Source organism: Schistocerca cancellata, chromosome 2 (assembly GCF_023864275.1).
Source record: "Schistocerca cancellata isolate TAMUIC-IGC-003103 chromosome 2, iqSchCanc2.1, whole genome shotgun sequence".
Taxonomy (NCBI): Eukaryota; Metazoa; Arthropoda; class Insecta; order Orthoptera; family Acrididae; genus Schistocerca; species Schistocerca cancellata.
This window is the reverse complement of record NC_064627.1, coordinates 1,151,494,341-1,151,507,732: the sequence shown is the minus strand read 5'-3', so window position 1 is coordinate 1,151,507,732 and position 13,392 is coordinate 1,151,494,341. Positions and strand designations below refer to the sequence as shown.

Genomic DNA, 13,392 nt, shown 5'->3' with positions numbered 1-13,392 from the left:
TTCTCTTCAAAACAAACCGCCAGCGGCACAAATGTTAATTGGCTCGCTTTAGCGAGAAGAAAAGCAGAATATGTATCTCTCAGAAACACGTCAATCCCTCAACAGATACTCCAGAAGCTGTCCTAGTTACCACTCTAACAACCATGGAGAATGCATATATGCATCTCTGTTATTTCAAAGAATAAACGCACTAGAAAATACTTTGGCGTCGACGATCCGTCGCCGCATATATTACGAGAAAATCAGATCAGATAACTTTTCCAAAGTGAATGAATGTGGATGGTTTGATTGAAAATGATTAATTGGTGCGTGGTAGAGGGTATTTGCTTTGGGGACATTACACTATATACGAAAAATTTTGCGAATTAACCTTAACAATAAATGTAATCTTAAATATTAATTAATATTTCATAACTGAAAGTGGGTACACTATTTCTCCATACGAAGTATAGGATGTTGAGACTTGCTTAGAAAGCAATTCAGACGTATGAGGCTGCTGGTTTGTCTATAAAACTGATTTCCAAAAACACCTATTTGTCTCACAATTTCGTTTCTGTGTTTTGAGCGTTTATGATTCTCAGTGCCTCAATATTAATACATCGATTATTTTTCAGTCCAGTATGACCAGTTTCGATCTCCATCGATATCTTCAGTTCTAAAGACAAAGTGAAACTTAATATGCACTTTCTGTTATTTTATAAATTGTAGGGAAGTACGGGTCGCTGACGCAATTGCGTAGGCAAATCCAACACTCATTTACAATATTTTCTGCATTTTGTAAAATAGTAGACAGTGTCTATTTAGTTTTATTTTGTTTTTAGATCTAGGGAGGTCGAAACCAGTCATACTGTTTGCAAAATGTGCAGATGCGAGTGAAAAATGATAGTGTTTTACATACCAATACAGTTTCTGACATGTGCCATAACGAATATGTCTTCTACACTGAAAACTTCAGCATAGGTTATTAAGCAACAGTTAAGGATAACTTGACTGGGATACTCTCTTTCAAATTCTGAAGGTATCATGGGTAAAACACATGGACCGAAAGGCTATTTACAACTTGTATAGTAAACAGACGGCAATTATAAGTCGAGGGCCATAAAAGGGAAGCAACGGTTGAGAAGGGAGCGAGACAAGTTTTGAAGCCTATCCTCGATGTTATTCGATCCTTACACTGAGTAAGCACTAAACGAAACCGAAAAAAATTTTTGGTAGCAATTGAAGTCCAGGGAGAAGAAATAAAAGCTTCAAGGTTTGCCAATGACTCTGTAATTCTGTCAGAGACAGTAAAGAACTTCAAAGAGCATTGGAACGGAATGGACAGTGTCTTGAAAGGAGGATATCAGATGGACATCAAAAAAAGCAAAATAAGGATAATGGAATGTAGTCGAATTAAATCAGGTGATGCTGAGGGAACTAGATTAGGAAACGAGAGGCCTAAAGTAGTATATGATTGTTGCTACTTGGTTAGTAAAATAACTGAGATGGTCGAAGTAGAGAGGATATAAAATGTAGACTGGCAATGGCATGAAAAGCGTTCCTGAAGATCAGAAATTTGTAAATATCGAATATAGATGTAAGTGTAGGGAAGTTTTTTTTTCTGGAAGTACTTTAATGGAGTGTAGCTACGTATGGAAGTGAAGCAGGTGCGATAACAGTTTAGATAAGAGGACAACAGAGGCTCTTGAAATGTGCTACAGAAGAATTATGATGATTAGATGGGTAGATCATGTAACTGATGAAGTGGTGTTGAACAGAACAGGGGAGATAAGAAATTTGTGACACAAACTGACCAGTAGAAGGTATCGGTTGATTCTGTTGATAGGACTCATTCAGAGACATCAATCGATCAGAAATTTAGTGTTGGAGGGAGATGTGGGGGATAAAAGTCGTAGAGGAAGAGATGCGGTAAGCGGATTCAGAAGGACATTGTTGTAATAGTTATTCGGAGATGGAAACGCTTGCGCAGGATGGAGTAGCATGGAGCGATGCATCAAATCAGTCTTGGGACTGAAGACCACAACAACAACGAAGGGTAACTACTATTAATTTAGACTTGGTCTAAAATACACAGATTTTCTGGAAGAATGCAATAATTATGTTAGTTTAAATATGGTCTTGTCATTGGTGCCCGTAATCCATCTATTTTTTGTTTTTTGCCAATGGTATACTTAAGAATTTTATTTTACTGTATCAAACAGCAACTTAAAATGTTTTTTATTCTTTTGACGAAGACCGGTTTCAGTCAGTAATGACCATCCTCACCTAGTGAGCAGTGTGTCTTTCAACACAATACAGCATTACGTATCACAACATACTATCATAGAACCAGGGAACTGTACAGATAAAATACGGTAAAACGTACCTTTTCTATACCATGTCCTAAAGTGATGAGGCCATGATGGCATCGTCAAATCATATAAATATACTCAGCACAGCATCGTCACATGGATCTAAAATGAGGTGTAGAATAGGCCACATCTTCCACACAGTAATGTTTGCAACTAGCTACTGAAGTACATTTCCTTGGTTGTATGATAATATATTATGGTAGGTAATGCTGTATTGTGTTGAAACACACACTGCTCACTAGGTGTATATATTTTTATATTGTAGATCTGAGGGTCATTACTGACTGAAACCGGTCATCGTCAAAAGAATTGATATTGTGATCAAAGACTGGAATAAAAAACATTTGACAGTATTGGATCACTGTCCATATAAGCCACTATGTCGCAGCTGGTGAAACAGCAACTTGCCATGATTACATACAACGCTTACAACTACACACTGTAACTGTTGTAAATTGACTTTCTAAGCTGGAAAAGTAAAAAATTCTGTCAGTACAGTAAATTATATTTCCAATTTGAAGCTAATAAATGGTTGAATACAGAATATTCATCCTCCCAGGATCACTTGGTACCTCAACAACGCCAGTTACGTTAGGCGACACACACCGCAAGCCCGTTATTAAGAAGAGCATTCCGCGTTTCCCTACAGATGGCTGTCGACTGCTGGTCGATGTGTGTGTCAGTGGTGCTGGCCGCCACTACGCTCTTCGTCTTATGGTGGCGCCGATACGTCGGCAGCTTCTCTCGGCGCGGAATTCCGTACGCCACGCCTCTGCCTGTGGTGGGCAACATGGTGGCGGTGCTGCTCAACAGGAAGTCCGTGCCCGACGTCCTCGTCGAGCTGTACCACAAGATGGCGCCGCACCCCTACGCAGGCGCCTTCTCGTTCATGATCCCTCTCGTGATGGTCAGGGATCCCGACCTGATACGCACCATCACCGTCAAGGACTTTGACCACTTTACCGACCACATGGACTTCATCAACGCAGACAGAAGCAATCTCCTGTCACAGCGGATGCTTTTTGCATTGAAAGGTAAGCACATTTACGATCGTACGTCCTCTATGCAGCCTGCAGTGGCGCTATAGCCTCAAAACTCCTCTGTCTCCTATTTCTGGCGTTAGAAGCTTTTGTCACTGCTCTTCAATGACTTTCCTGTTAGGAAACAGCCAAGTGTGAAGTAGTTAAAAATTGTGGACCCCCACTACAAAATATGGTGGAACAACATGACACAATGATCTCTCCCAGTGCTTCTTGTTTGGTTATTCCAATGGACAATTATTACATTACACACTGTGATACATGTGGCCAGTCCATGTCCTTTTAAAAATTGGTTTAAATAATACACTACTAGCCATTAAAATTGCTACACCAAGAAGAAATGCAGATGATAAACGGGTATTAATTGGACAAATGTATTATACTAGAACTGACATGTGATTACATTTTCACGCAATTTATGTGCATAGATCCTGAGAAATCAGTACCCAGAACAACCACCTCTGGCCGTAATTACCGCCTCGATACGCCTGGGCATTGAGTCAAACAGAGCTTGGATGGCGTGTACAGGTACAGCTGCCCATGCAACTTCAACACGATACCACAGTTCATCAAGAGTAGTGACTGGCGTATTGTGACGAGCCAGTTGCTCGGCCACCATTGACCAGACGCTTTCGATTGGTGGGAGATCTGTAGAATGTGCTGGCCAGGGCACCAGTCGAACATTTTCTGTATCCAGAAAGGGTCGAACAGGACCTGCAACATGTGGTCGTGCACAATCCTGCTGGTAGGGTTTCGCAGGGATCGAATGAAGGGTAGAGCCACGGGTCGTAACACATCTGAAATGTAACGTCAACTGTTCAAAGTGCCGTCAATACGAACAAGAGGTGACCGAGACGTGTAACCAATGGCACCCCATACCATCACGCCGGCTGCTACGCCAGTATGGCGATGACGAATACACGCTTCCAATGTGCGTTCACCGCGATGTCGCCAAACACGGATGCGACCATCATGATGCTGTAAACAGAACCCGGATTCATCCAAAAAAATGACATTTTGTCATTCGTGGACCCAGTTTCGTCGTTGAGTACACCATCGCAGGCGCTCCTGTCTGTGATGCAGCGTCAAGGGTAACCGCACCCATGGTCTCCGAGCTGATAGTCCATGCTGGTGCAAACGTCGTCGAACTGTTCGTGCAGGTGGTTGTTGTCTGTTGACTCAGGTATCGAGACGTGGCTGCACGATCCGTTACACTCATGTGGATAAGATGCCTGTCATCTCAACTGCTAGTGATACGAGGCCGTTGGGATCCAGCACGGCGTTCCGTATTACCCTCCTGAACCCACCGATTCCATATTCTGTTAACAGTCATTGGATCTCGACCAACGCGAGCGGCAATGTCGCGATAAGATAAACCGCAATCGCGATAGGTTACAACCCGACCTTTATCAAAGACGGAAACGTGATGGTACGCATTTCTCCTCCTTGCACGAGGCATCACAACAACGTTTCACCAGGCAACGCCGGTCAACTGCTGTTTGTGTATGAGAAATCGGTTGGAAACGTTCCTCATGTCAGAACGTTGTAGGTGTCGCCACCGGCGCCAACCTTGTGTGAATGCTCTTAAAAGCTAATCATTTGCATATCACAGCATCTGCTTCCTGTCGGTTAAATTTCGCGTCTGTAGCACGTCACCTTCGTGGTGTAGCAGTTTTAATGGCCAGTAGTGTATCAGACATATGAGGCTATCGGAGACCACGCAAACGGGCCTGTGTAAACATTCCATCTCCGGTGTCGGAAGATGAATACTGCGCGGTCTGTGTGGTTTTGTAATCTAAACTTCTGCTGCCTTTGAACGCTTGGAAAAACACTGACAATTTTCATAGAGTTTACGTGGCTCCAACTAAAACACATGAACTCTTAGTAGGATGAAAGTTGTAGGACAACAGGATTGTTGGTATACAATTAACCACATTAGTTCCTATACTGACTTTACTACAGTATTTTTGTGAATATTAATAAAATTACATGTTTATTTGCCGGTAAAGACTTGGAATCTACACACTAACTATCACACTTAGATTCTTGAAATTTTACGCACACATTAATAATATAACCATCTGAAAAGCAGACATCAGTTACGTCATTTCAGTCAAAAGTTTTTATTCTAGAAGTGTTTCAATTTGATAATCAAAATTAAGACTATTTTTCTATAAATAATCAGTATGTATTTTTCTTCCTGTTGGCAGTACATTAGTGTATGTAGTCTAGTATTCCCCCAAATAGCATCCTGAAACATTTTTAAAAAATTCAAACCTCTAGCTCCAACAGATTTTTTTTTGTGCATAAAATAAACATTTCAGAAAATTTAATTCTCAGGAAATTTAATTCATAGTGGTAATTAATGTTTGCTTTACTTCTGTTATTCCTGGTGCCTTCCAGCTGCATATCTTCTTGGTTTCCGAATTCTTCATTTTCCCTCCTTTCTGTATTCCTCGTTTAGTTGCCTCAAGGGCCCACTAACCAGTTTTGGCCACTCTCGTGGATTCAGCTACCATCAGTAATTGCCTCAAAGTGAAGCCGGAATATGTGCCCAGGAACTCTAGATCTTGAAACTAGTAGTAAAGCACTTTTTTGGAGGAATAATAACTTTCGAGAATCACAAAGTAGCAAAAACTGAAACTACTGAAATATTTACAAGCAAAACACCGCTCGAAAACCAAAAATATACGAGACAAAGGGTATCTTCTAACAGGATTACCACCTCGAGAAACAGCTGTGTACTGTATCTTTTTCGAATGGCATTCTAATGACAGTATTTCACAAGTGATAGCAGCGGAAACATGGGTGTGGTCGAGCTCTTTGTGATCTTTAAGTTGACTTTTAAATAATTTCCCCATGTCCGGTTGTATTATTTTAACCACTGTTTTGCTCAAAAAACTCTAAGCATCGCTTTAAGATGAAAAACAATAAATCGATTTTTTGAAGCGAACTCGCAAGTGACCTTAATAATGTATAGAAGTAGAGCTGAACGTTGAGACTCTGTCTATGGTGGCCAGAGTCTTGTATTAATCGAGGAAATCTGAATTTCACTTGATATTTTCGCGAGAAGGTAGATGAATAAATATGTGTTGCCCCACTTCCTGATTTACAATGACCGTCATAGTTTTTTTTTCCCGCAGGACAGATTTCTCAAATTTGCTAGCCTACTCGTCTTATCTCAGGAAGACGGAGAAACTACAATATGTTATAAAGGAATAACGAAAGATCAGTACATAGGAAAGCAAACGATACATTTTGGTTTCATGTTCTGAACACTTAGATGCTTGCTATCTGTGGACGACAACTGATGATTGTTTGTATGCATTTATCTACTCTTCCGACAGAGATTCTCAATAACTGTAGGGAATCAGGCAGCATGGAAAAAAATCAAATGTGAGAGTATCAAAGTTTATTTAAATTTGCCATCCAGGTAACAGGGGATATAAATGAAAAGTTTTCAGAGACAATTGTATTGTTACCTCGAAATCCTTAAATGCACTCTTCTCGCAGTACTAATGTATGGCAAGCCTACATCACACTTTCGTAAATTAATATCGAAATACAACAGCGCTTTTTGGAGGACGATTACCTCTGGAAATAAATTAGGTTTACGACATGTATTGTGCCTGCTTATGGCTAGTATGTGATCTGAAATTTTATACGACATATCTGCGCTGGGTAATACACATGTCCAAATCAAATATGGTTTATAGAAGGGAGCTGACGCTTAATGAACTGGGTATACCTTCGCCTGTGATGCTGCTAAGTGTCCGGATTTGTGCAGCGAAGGTAACGGACGCTCTGGTAGTGATAAGAAGAACTGTACACCTTAGTTTCGCAGTCGCTATACGGAATACCAGCATTAACTGAAAATGACATCTGTTTTGTAATGAATCCAACAGCAGCCTTTTATCAGTAACATATGAACATCTGTGTCAATTTGCATTGCTTTTGTGAAGGCGGCCAATATTAACTTGATTTCGCTATGTGTTTGTTCACCCAATGTAGGATTTTTTAATGTATCCAGTACGTGCCTGTGTTGCTTAACTATACGCGTATTGCTAAACGCACGCATTCCATCATTCCATTCAGTGTTGCTTCTCTGATTGCCAGTAGCGCTGCAGTAGTGCTGTTAGTTGAAAAAATCTTCTAGTCTTTTATTGACTGAATGAGCGACGAAGAGTGTGATGTAGTGTTACTTTTTGAGAGAAGTGTTTAATGCGAACAATATTGTTCGTCGTTCACCAATGTTCAGGATGCTATTCCGTTACCAGAATCACTGACAGATCTTAAAAAGTGCGATAACCTAATAGCGCGAAACAGTAGGCGGAGAGGGAAGCAAAGAAACCATATGAAACTGACTGTTTTTTTATGATTGAACTACTACTTAATTGTGTAGTTTCAGTGACAATAACAGAACGTGTGAGAAAGAGCCAAGAAGTGAAACAAATGCGGGTGAGCACAAAGCGAAACTTACGTAGTACAGACTTATACTGACTGAGAAAATGTTGTTGTAAAGTAGATGCTACTCCCGCATAAACGTCGAATATCAACGAACATAGCCGGAGGAGCATGAAAATATTTATCAGCATTCACTCAAACGTTATGCACTGTGCGTATGGAAGACATGAATTCCGTTCATCCAAGTCGCTGAAGTCTACTCTTTATTGTTCGACTCTTTCTATTATACTGTAACAGCTAAGAATAGCTTCTGTTATTACACTTTTGAATATGATAACTCGAGTAGCTGCGATCTGATGATGTCATTAAAGAGCCTCCTCTTTCGACTGCTGGCTCTGCACGGGCTGACGATCCATTTACAGAGAAACACATAGCGAGTAACATCTGCAGTCTCTTCATTGCGAGGCTGCTCGCTTGTTTTCCACCGTTTCCGGCTTCCACAAGAGAAGACACTCTAGTGGAGTTACAGAAACTACTGGAGATTAGATGGGTAGCTGGGCTAACTACTGAAGACGTAAGATAGACTCGGGGACCAAAGAGTCTGGTGACACAACTTCATAAAAGGAAGCGACACTTTGGCAGGATACCTCAGGAGGCACCTAGATGTAGTTAATTTGGTAACTGAGGTAAGTGTAGTGATAAAAAGTGCAGAGAGAGAACGAAGTTTGAAGAGAGTAAGTAGGTCCAAATGGATATATGTTGCAGCAGTAATGCAAAGGTGAGAAGACTTGTACAGCGTAGACATTAGTATACACTGTGTCAACCTGGCTATCCGGACGCCCCTATGTACTGCTGAATTGGCCACTAGATACTGCGAGAGGGCAGTATAAAAGGAGGCGGGCAGTACTGCGTTGTCATAGAGAGACACTAACAGCAGACTAGACAGGGAGAGCCCAGTGATTTCCAAAGTGGACTAATCATTGAATGTCATCTAAGTACGAAATTCATGGGGGACAATTGAACCCTTCTGAAACTGTCCGAGTCGACTGCTGAAGATTTGATTGTGAAGTGAAGACGCAGAAGAACAACCGCACCTACACCAAGTCCTGGCAGACATCGTGTGCTGACGGGCGGCGACCGTCGAGCACTGGGGAGGGTGACGGTAGAAAGTCGCCTCAAGTCAGCGGAAGGTATCACTGGTGAGCTCCAAAGTGCTCCAGGAAGAGAATGCGCGGCTGCGGCGTGCGAGCGACACACACAGTGCCCTGGAAGCCACCCCTGTCAACAACAATAGTTTGGATAAACATTCCCCTCTCATGCTCTGCCTCTTTCGCTTCTAGTCAATGATGTGGACCACCGATAACAGCAGGAGAAATTTTAACCAAATCTTCTCCAGCATCGGTCCGAGAAAAGTGCTTTTTAATCAGTGACGTTGGCCCACAGGGGGTAGCCACAGGAGTTTTAGCCAGTAACCCCCTTCTTTGACATGTGCGGTAAGATTTCTCTTACTATCCAGTGACGATGGCCAACCGATGGTAGCCCTAGATTTTTGTCCAATAATCCCACTTCTCCAGCACAAGCGCGCGAAATCTGCCCTTTATGAGAGAAGGCGACACTGGGCTTTGGCAGTTCGCAATCTACCGTGGACACCACAAGATCTTGAAGAAGATCCCAGCAGAGGGGTCGAAAAGTCGATTTTTTGTAGAAGTATGACGGGCATAAGAGCCCAGAAGATTTTAACTCTAATGTCTTCTACTGGGCACGTGTTCATAGCCCTTAAGGTATTCACTTTAGAGCCAATTTTTACTCGACAATTGTTTCTTGTTTTGATCCATACTACCTCCTCTCAAAACATGGAAAGCAAAGAGCTTGCAGTAGAAGAGATTTGTTTCATAGTATATAGCGAAGTGCTCACAGCTCTTAAGGTATGGGTTCAAAGCCCATGTTTACCAGACATTTTGTTTCTAATGGTCGCTCCTGTCACGTCCCTGAATACTGATCTTTTCTCCTGGGACACCCTGTACCAATCACAAAGAAAAGAACTGGCTTTTGAAGTGAATAAACTATAATAAAAAATTTGAAAGTTGTGAATGAAATTACGAGTGCTCGAACTTAAACAGTGGCAACTACTTATTCACAACCGATACAAAAGAGTTACATGTTTGCACCTGTTACTGTCCTTCAAAGTAGTCACCAACGTTATGTAGAACCCGTTGTCAGCGATGTGGAAGGCCTAGTATACAATTAGCAGAGCCTGTTCTGTTCATGGTGCGAATGGAGCGGCCTACTGCCTGTCGAATCTCTGGAACAGTTCTGAAGCGAATGCCACGAAGTGGTTCCTTCATCCTCGGAATCAAATCAAAGTCAAAAGGACTTAAGTCCGGGTAGTATGGTAGATGGAACAGTACTTCCCAGTTCCATCGACCGAACAGAGCAGCCACAGCTTGCGCTGTAGGCACCCGCGCATTCTCGTGCAAAATGGTGGGTGGGTTGCGCAGAAAGTGTCGCCACTTCTTTCGCAGAGCTGGTCGCAGGTGATGCTCCAAAAACGGACAGTAATACTGTGCATTGACGGTCTGCCGTGGAGGAAGGTAATGCGTTAGGATAACACCATCACAGCAGTACACGAGGATCACCATAACTTTCACCATACTGGTGCTCTGACGCAGTTTCGACTTTCGCAGCGACCCATAATGAAGCCATTTGTTGGACTGGCGCTTCAGTTTTAGCTCGTATGATATGGCTCACGTCTCATCCACTGTTGGCGTAAGAAAGCCTCTCCTTCGCGCTCACAGCGTTCCGAGTGCGTTTGAGCAGCTTCGTAACGCATCCATCTCTGCATTTCCGTCAAGTCATGAGGAACCCGTCGTGATGCAATTTTTCGCGTGCCCCGGCGTTCCTTCAGGATGCGAAACACAGTCGTATGCGCTAATCTGGTTTTGTGGGCGATCTCGCGAATCGTATGGCGTCGATCACTGTCCACTAACTCGGCAACAGCACGGACTTCTTCCTCAGAGGCGCTAGGACGACCTGCCCGATGCATGTCTGCCACAGTTTGCCGACCTTCGTTGAAGGTGCCACTGTTCTGTACGGCAGTGCCGATTCCCCGCACGCTTCTTGAAGACCTTGATGACCCTGTCGTGCTGTACGGCCTCTGGCACATTCAATCTTGATCCAACTCCGTCGTTCCTGTTTCGAAAACACAGTGACACCGTTACGTTAGACCGCTCGCTCACAAGTGACTGTGTTTCCTTCGATTGTGCGCACTCCGGTGACGTGGGACGGGCGAGTCCATTTGCTCGGAGGTGAGGCAGCTACGTCAACAACTCGTGCTGTCAGCGACAATAGTAGAGTCCATTGCTTAGTGTCTCCACAGCGGCTTTGCCACTATTTAGGTTCCAACCTACGTATAAAACGGGTAATTGCATTTTATGGATTTCCAATTTCTCTCAGATTCATAGATTCCTAAGAAGACTTTTACTGATTTGTGACAAAATCTGCACTAATAGCCCTTGATATAAAAATTTATTGAACCTACGTCATTATTACGCAGAATATATGCATCAGTGCTACGGCGTTGATTAGAATACGTCATGTAGTAGAAGTGAAAGAAGGCTAAACATGAAGATTCCATTTAACTTGTTCTCCGCAGTCCTAGAACAGTTTTACAGCTATTTCAACTGGGATACAATTTTAGTAGAACAAATCAGATCTTGCTATTAGACTGGAGGGCAGATAAACTTCTACAACGAACGAAAAAATGTGACAGAGGACCATTCCACCATCAACAATGGAGCGTGAATCTTTGACAATGCCATTCACTCATGCTGATGAAACATAAAAAACTAAGACAAAATGCAACGAGCAATACGTAATACAGTAGCTTTTCAAGTGTGTATAAAAGTAAAATCATCAAAGCAGCGAAAAGAAAGTGGTACAAATCATGAATGAAATCGTAGAACCACTTCATGGTTTTTTGTAAGCAGGGTAGTGGAAGACGACGGCCGGGTGGACATCGAAACAGATAAATAGGATATTAAATATGGCCTGGGATCCTTCTGGTAGACTAAATAAAGTTTTCTAAATCAGGTTTCCAATTTGTATGATACGTGAAGTTTAGATTTAGTATTTAATACCAGTTTTGAATGGTGGAGTGGGATCTGAGTTCTTAATATCAGAACTACTCAAAAACTCCAGGCTGTTCATTGGCCACAATGGAAATTACTAGGCGAGATAGGAAAAAATAAGGACCGAGTAGAAACAAGAGTGGCAGACGATAAAATGACCGTAATGACATTTAAATGGAAGACAGAACATGTTGAAACGAAAATATATTGGACGCAATTTTTACCTAGCGAGCATTACTGCTACTCTCTCTATTTCTTATGTGTTTGTGAGGATTTCTGTGTGTTTGGGTTTAGCGTCTCGTTCGCCAGTAAAACCTCAAAATTCAAGTAAAGTACTTGCGGTCTCCCTGCCCATGGAGTACGCTGGCTGTCAGAACGTGCAAAACACAAGTGGTCCTCTACCATCGTGGTCTTCTCACATGTCCCGCTCCATATCTGTTTATCGCGTGATAATAGTAGTAAATCTGGCAAATATTTTGGAAGTCACAGTTTAAGTTCTCGGCAGTAATGCGTGGCCAGGCAGTGCTGATTCCTCGCTGCTACAACTAATCATTGGACCTGTATTTATTCAGTCCACTTCCGGCCATTCCCTTGGTGGCGAACAGGATAAACCAAGTGCTCGAGCATCTGGCACTCATATTCGATTTTACGTACTGGAATCAACAAGAATAAACAACTCCATGCACAATTTGTTTTCTTATGAAAAAGAGTACCGATCGTACACTTATGGTTGAAATGGCTCTGAACACTATGGGACTTAACATCTGAGGTCATCAGTCCCCTAAACTAAGAACGACTTAAACCCAACTAACCTAAGGACATCACACACATCCATGCCCGAGGCAGGATTCGAACCTGCGACCGTAGCAGCAGCGCGGTTCCGGACTGAAGCGCCTAGAACCTCTCGGCCACAACGATCGTACACTTACTTTGCATTTTACTAACGTAGTTATTTGGAAATAGTAACAAGTAAGGCCATATCCCTCAACGACATACAAAACAATACTTTGTATGTTACACCAAATTATGAACTAAAGAGAAAATAAAGGTTATAGGAGGATCTAAGACAGTCACTTTTTCCTATTACCATCACCCCACAATTTTAGTAAGTGCATGAGCCCGTTAAGTAAAATATGCTGTCTGAATGTTATATCGTTTAATAAATGAACATTTGTCAGAATGCACACCCTGTTTACTGCCTTCTACTTTCAGGAAAGGAATGGCATGATATGCGAACTACGCTCAGCCCTGCTTTTACTACGATGAAAATGAAGAATATGTTCATGCTGATAACAGAGATTGGACAGCAGATCATTGCTTATTTAGACGGTCAAACTGCCGATTACGGAGGTGAGTACCTTATTTGCGTTCGCTGGATGCCCGATACGACATGCGGCCACTGTTCTTTGGTCTGGCATGTCATGCAACGCGAATCTCCTTTACTATTTATAAGGGGTCTGTCTACAGCCG

The 13,392-nt window shown here is 42.3% G+C and overlaps 1 protein-coding gene across 1 annotated transcript in view; it reads left to right on the top strand.

Annotated features, from left to right (window-relative positions):
• The window catches only part of LOC126161286 (cytochrome P450 9e2-like), an 88,198-nt gene that overhangs the window by 17,561 nt on the left and 57,245 nt on the right, over positions 1-13,392 (top strand). The window contains exons 2-3 of the mRNA XM_049917025.1: positions 3,001-3,385; positions 13,135-13,272. Coding sequence (XP_049772982.1) covers positions 3,001-3,385; positions 13,135-13,272 — 523 coding nt within the window. The remainder of the gene's footprint in view (positions 1-3,000; positions 3,386-13,134; positions 13,273-13,392) is intronic.